Source organism: Athene cunicularia (genome assembly GCF_003259725.1).
Source record: "Athene cunicularia isolate RWA chromosome 5 unlocalized genomic scaffold, athCun1 chr5_part2, whole genome shotgun sequence".
NCBI classification, from domain to species: domain Eukaryota; kingdom Metazoa; phylum Chordata; class Aves; order Strigiformes; family Strigidae; genus Athene; species Athene cunicularia.
The window spans coordinates 2274654-2280201 of record NW_020799102.1 but is presented as its reverse complement, the minus strand read 5'-3'; the positions used below and the strand labels follow the sequence as shown (position 1 = coordinate 2280201).

General features: G+C 42.6%; 1 protein-coding gene and 2 non-coding genes across 3 annotated transcripts; all 3 read right to left on the bottom strand.

The window, feature by feature from the left end:
• Positions 1-2617: 2617 nt before the first annotated feature.
• On the bottom strand, positions 2618-5070 carry RPL27A (ribosomal protein L27a). Its single transcript, XM_026850622.1, has 3 exons — positions 4958-5070; positions 3945-4119; positions 2618-2810 (listed from the first exon to the last, which is right to left on the bottom strand). Exons 1-3 carry the CDS (start codon positions 4987-4989, stop codon positions 2682-2684), a joined length of 336 nt encoding a protein of 111 aa, XP_026706423.1. The 5' UTR covers positions 4990-5070; the 3' UTR covers positions 2618-2681.
• Positions 3469-3600, bottom strand: LOC113481218. Its single transcript, XR_003398628.1, has one exon. It is a non-coding gene; the product is annotated as a small nucleolar RNA SNORA3/SNORA45 family (small nucleolar RNA).
• On the bottom strand, positions 4454-4585 carry LOC113481217. The gene has a single exon (XR_003398627.1). It is a non-coding gene; the product is annotated as a small nucleolar RNA SNORA3/SNORA45 family (small nucleolar RNA).
• Positions 5071-5548: the final 478 nt, after the last annotated feature.

Here is a 5548-nt window from a genome sequence, read left to right as displayed (position 1 = left end):
AGCCCGGCGGGTGCCTCACTGGGCTGCGCCGGCGGAGTCCGACGGCTGGACGCGTGGCAGCAGCGGCCCCAGCCCTGCCGCTCGGAGTCAGCTAGGAAAATGGCTGTGTAGGAGCAGGAGGCCGTGAACGGCTCAACCTCAAAACCAAAGCTGGATTTATTCCTCCAGACTGTTATTTTGGAAGCCAGCCCAAGGACAGGCAGCCGCCAAGGAAGGAGAAGTCCTGTCCCAGCCTCAGTTATGTTAGACTCAGCTATGCAAAAATCCCAAACCCAGACAAAATACCTAGGCTGGCCTTCAGCGAAGAAGAGGTTGGAGCTGGTGGAGTCTGCATGCTTCCCAGAGAGAACTTTTTGTACTCAAGACTACATAACATGGAAGAATTACTTAAGACATAAATATGTTAAGAAGAATTGAGAGTGTTGTCTGTTGTGCATGTTAGTGAGCCAGTGTCGCTTCCCTCTTGTATTGCATGCACAGGGTACTTCAGCCACAGTAAAGCCTTCACTGACCCTATAATCTGCTCAGTGACCTGGTTACTGACATGAGGGAGTAACAACGTTCCTTATTTTGCAGTCCCACACAACTTACCTTTGAGGATCAAAACAGTTTTGCTTTGGCAGTGGACAAACAGCATCACATACTAGGAAATGGTGGTTCCAGTCGTCATGAAATAAAGCTCACTTTATAAGCTGTTCATTTAAGATACGGATCTTCACAACTAGCAGTACCACTGGCTAAGATGTACTATTTTATCAAAGCAGTGCATGCCAGCTTTACCCTAAGAGGCCTTGAAATAACTGCCAAACACTAGGTTAGTTCATTATCTAGGATCGTATCACATGTACTAGAAGGTAATTTGCAGCCATAAGCAGTAATTCAAGACTTCTAGAAGTGAGCATAAAAAAAAATTGTGACAGTGTCTATATACTTTTAGTCTGACACTTAGAACAACAGATAGCTCATTAGCTTTAGGTAACTGTTTGATTTTCACCATTAGATAAAGTTGCTTTGGCATGCAGGGTCAAGCCTTGCATTGGCAACTGAAGTCCTATTTTTAATTTTACAACTAAGCAAGCATTATTTTATGTAGTAATTTTAAGCCAAATACATCAGAAATTCATACAGGGCAGCTCTAGAGCTGTGGCATTGCTTTCTATTAGCTGTAAGGACCGTTGAAGCTAGCTGGCACCCTTTCTGTCCCGCACATGGTAATGTTAGGAATTGTATTGTAAAAGTTAATGGACAGTTACTGTATCATTAAGCAAGTTTCAGTACATTACTACTGTTAACCCTTAAAAGCACACCAACTCCGAACTGCCAACCTGTCAGTCCAGTAACACTGGCGAGCTTTAAAAGCTTCTAGACTAGTGTGCCACAACTACCAAAAGGACAGCATTCTGCTGCTACAACTGTTATCAATTAGTGAAATTCAGAATTAGTACGTGCAGAAGCAATTTCATTCTGCGGTGGAAGAAGTCAGCCCGATCTCAAAGAAATCCAATGTGTTCACAAGCTGTGCTCTAAGATTGCAAAAATGTAGTGTTATACTATCAATGAAGAGGCAACTTACGCTAGAGATGACTATGAGCCTCACATTCTGATGCAAACACCCCAGTTGGTACTCAGTACGACAGCAGTAGTTTCCAAAAAGCACAAGGATTAAGAGGGTCTGTGTTTCGTATGCTGGCTGTGATCAGAAGCTAGACAGCTGCCATCCATCTAACAGCAGCTGAAGCACTGGAAGGACAAATGCAAGCGCTAAGTTAGAAAGGCCTTTCATTAACAGTGCCATGAAAAAGCAAAGTAACCACACTGTCGAACTAAATTTAAAATACATTTTATTTCTATGCGTAACGGTGATAATCACCGATCGCTTTCTCGGAGGCACAGCTGCTGTTGTGCAGACACACCACACAGAACTGTTCTGCACAAACCCAGTACTACTTGTAAGAAAGCTGCGTACTAGGCAGACCCTGTATCTGCAGAAACCTGCTTGAACTGCTGCTCATGACCAAAGTCTGGCAGTAACGGTGTGGAAACCTTGAATTCTTTCTTCCCATCTATTTCAGCTCTTCCCTACTGTCCCACACTATTCCCAGGGACTTCCCCCTTCATTCCCTCCTATACCCCACCCTAGTGGAAATGAACTAGAATTGTTTTGCTATGGCAGAAAGAAGCCTACTGATCACACCACCTACTGACAGCAATTTCCCACACTAAATCTCTTTCACACAGCAATCTTTGGCACACTACTACTCATTTTACATTGTTCCATGGCATTTTTGTCCACACTCCTGTCATTTCATTCCCAAAGGTCAAGGCAATACCCCACCAGATTTCACCTAGATGTCATTTTAGTGTACAAAAATCCCTGCCAACAGAACAGAAGTCACCTTTTCAGAGTCAGCTGAAGAGGGGATCACCAACTGAAAGAGCTGCACAAATACAGGAAGAATCCATCTATTTTGCTACCCGGTAAAGAAAAAACAAGGAGGTATCTGTACATCTCAAATGCTGGACTAAGAAGCAGACAAATCACTAATCAAAAATGCCAGAAATAACTAAGCAGACAAGACTTAAGTCTCTGCACAAGTCAGGAAAAGAAATCATAAACTTCTGTAAATCAGCACATTTTACATACTGTCTTTATTCAAAAAATTTGAATAAAACAAAGGCCTTTATGCCACAAGCACACAAGCACCACCAACTTCTTTGATCTTCTCCTCTGCTCTTCTACTGAAGAACTTTGCCTTCACAATGACAGGCTGCTTGGGCAGCTTCCCCTTGCCCAGGACTTTGTAGTAGCCCTAGAAAGATGAAAAAACTCATTAAGTGTTTGTAATCAGCTTGCGGGCTTCTCCTACATCAAGACCTGTCTTTTAGCATGCAGTTAAAACCAAACCCACAACTTCAGTGTCTGTCTCCAGTATAAAATTGGTATGAAAGAAAAATACCCTGCATGACCCAGTTGAGTTGCATTTGTTCAGAAAAGTGCAAACTGTAAACTGAACTTTTCCTGTTATTTAGAAGCTGAATTTATTTTTTCCTCCCCATACTCCATATACAGAAAACACTATGAAATCTGGTAAAGAAGTCACCACCCTTTCCAAAGGAAAGCAGTATTCCAAAGGAGAGCAGTTGGCTGCACTCCCAAAGCTATCTACTACCCAGTGACTTCTGGTCAGTGCCCTGTACCTGCAAGGACATCCTGGTGCTTCTCAACAGCAGAAGATTCTCTGCATGTCTTAAATGTACAGCTGCAGCTTTTGTAAGCTCTCACGGCAATAGCTGTTCTCTACTACTGGAACCTCTCATTGCATTCCTGCCCTTCACGTTAAAAAGGCAATCATGGCACAAGGTCTGTGTACACTACAGCTGCCGAAGCCACTGCTTGTTAGAAGTGGCTTAACTGGCAAATGCAGGCACCTTGATCTGGGACACAACACACCCACTTGGCAGACCAGCTCGTGTCACTGATTCGGTGGCTGGCTGAGATATGAGACATCGCAGTCAGCGAATATGGATCAGTTTCTTATGTCCGAGAGCTATAGCACATCAGGACAATCAGACATGTGAAGATGTGACTCTAGTCTCGATATTACACAAAGTGACTTTATATAAATGAGAGTAGGTCTGCCACATTTTTATACATACTTTCAGTAAGATTTTAAACACACAGTCTTTCACCACCTTTAAAAATAAGCGAAGTCCCTGTCCACAATCACACACAAGTGCAAGAAAAAGTTTTTAAAAGGAAAAAACGTAATAGTGCAAGTACCTGCATCACTACTTATATGCCAAGATATTTGTCCCGAGAAGTTCACAAATATTCAAGCACTGTAACTTATTTACTGTTCACCATTTTCCTACTTGGATACTCAAAGCTAAGCTACACATGAAGTCACCAGGAACTGCAGGTCTGGACATGAGCAGACACTTACTGAGCGTACAACATCAATGACTGGGGCCAGTCCAGACTCCTTTTTTGCATAAATGAGCCTCGTCTGTTCACTGACAAGCGTCCACAGCTTGTCCAAGTTGACAGTAGGACAGAACTTTTGGTTTCTCTTCAAGTGATAGTGTCTCATGCCTACTTTTCCAAAGTAACCAGGGTGACTGTGAAAGAAACACATTTCTCATTAGATTACATTTTTTAATTTATCCTGAATAAGCAAGACTACAAATTAACACTCAAACATATTACTTTATCAAAGCAAGCAATCAAAATGTCACATTATACTTTTATTTATATTAATACGTTTAGTATTTAAGTGTAATAATCATCAGTATCCAAACCAAGGGAAAATTATTTTCTCTTGAAGCATTTATTCTCCACTGAACTCACAACTATATCCTCCTCATTGGTGAGCCTGGTCCAGCCCTGTATTTCCAGGGCAACCCCAGCTCCGTGAATTCAGGGAGGGCTGCACTGTCTGGGGAGTTTCAGCACTCCTGTCACTAACCTGGTGACTGACTGAGTCAAGAATGGTCACAGCCAGTGAATATAGATTAGTGGTTACTGTCCGAGTACTCTAGCACACCAGAACAACAGGCGGTGTCCAGATGTGACTCTAGTCTCGGCAAGAAGTGCAGACAACATCCCTTACCTTTACAGCAAGCAGCTAAATAGGATGCAGTTTAGATTTAACATAACATTTTGAATATACATAACATTTTGTGTGTGCATCATTAAGCAGGGTCCATACTAAAATTGGCAAGTTTAATCAAGTTTACCATACACTGCACTGAACTCTCAAAGACATCTGGTTTAAGTTAAAAGGATTTTGATTTTAGGATAAATGGGGACATGAGTTGACTGTAACTATAATGCCACACCTCACGTCAGAGGAAAAAACACACAGGATTGCCGGGAATTTTGTTTATTCACATATATAAGTTGTTTCTACTTCAGGAACATACATTTTGCTAGTATATATTTCAAATGTTAGCTTACTATTTATCAAAGTTAATCCTGTGATGGTGCATACCACCAGCATTACCACGCCCTCCAGGATGTTTCCTGTGCTTGCCTAAAAAGAAAAATTTAAGGTGGTTACACTAAGAATATTACATGTAATACCTGAGCTTAGAGGTATGTTCAATGTCAGTTTAAGCAATTTACTCTGATCTATCCCCTCTTCTGAATTTGTCTCAATTCAGCAAGATGAGACAACAACAAAAAAAATAACCACAGCATGCCTCCGGCTAGCTTGCAGGAGTACAAGAAGACACAAGTGCTAGCACAAGTGGTGTGAGAAGAAAGGGTAAGAATGGCCAAAGAGTTAGAAGGGATACAGCAGTGCCCCATAAGCTTAAGCTGTCACACAAATACTACTTATTGCCCCAGTACTACTCTGAGGTTAAGTTACCAGTCCAGCGAAGTCTAAAAGAACGTGCAGGGGCATCTGCCCCCGCAGAGCGGACATCACCTGCGCATGCTATAGCTTTCAGCACTGCTCGTTACTACCCACAATGTGTGGCGACTCCGCGCATTGTTCTGCGACCCGCGAAGGCCCGCAGCACCGCCTCGCACCCGGGCGGCACG

What these genes read in the sequence shown, in the direction of transcription:
- RPL27A (XM_026850622.1), bottom strand. Translation starts at nt 4,989, where the DNA reads ATGCACCATCACAGGATTAACTTTGATAAATA. An exon ending in AGGATTAACTTTGATAAATA is followed by an intron (nt 4,120 to 4,957) that starts GTAAGCTAACAT and finishes TTTCTTTCACAG; the next exon opens with TCACCCTGGTTACTTTGGAA. An exon ending in TCATTGATGTTGTACGCTCA is followed by an intron (nt 2,811 to 3,944) that starts GTAAGTGTCTGC and finishes TCATCTTTCTAG; the next exon opens with GGCTACTACAAAGTCCTGGG.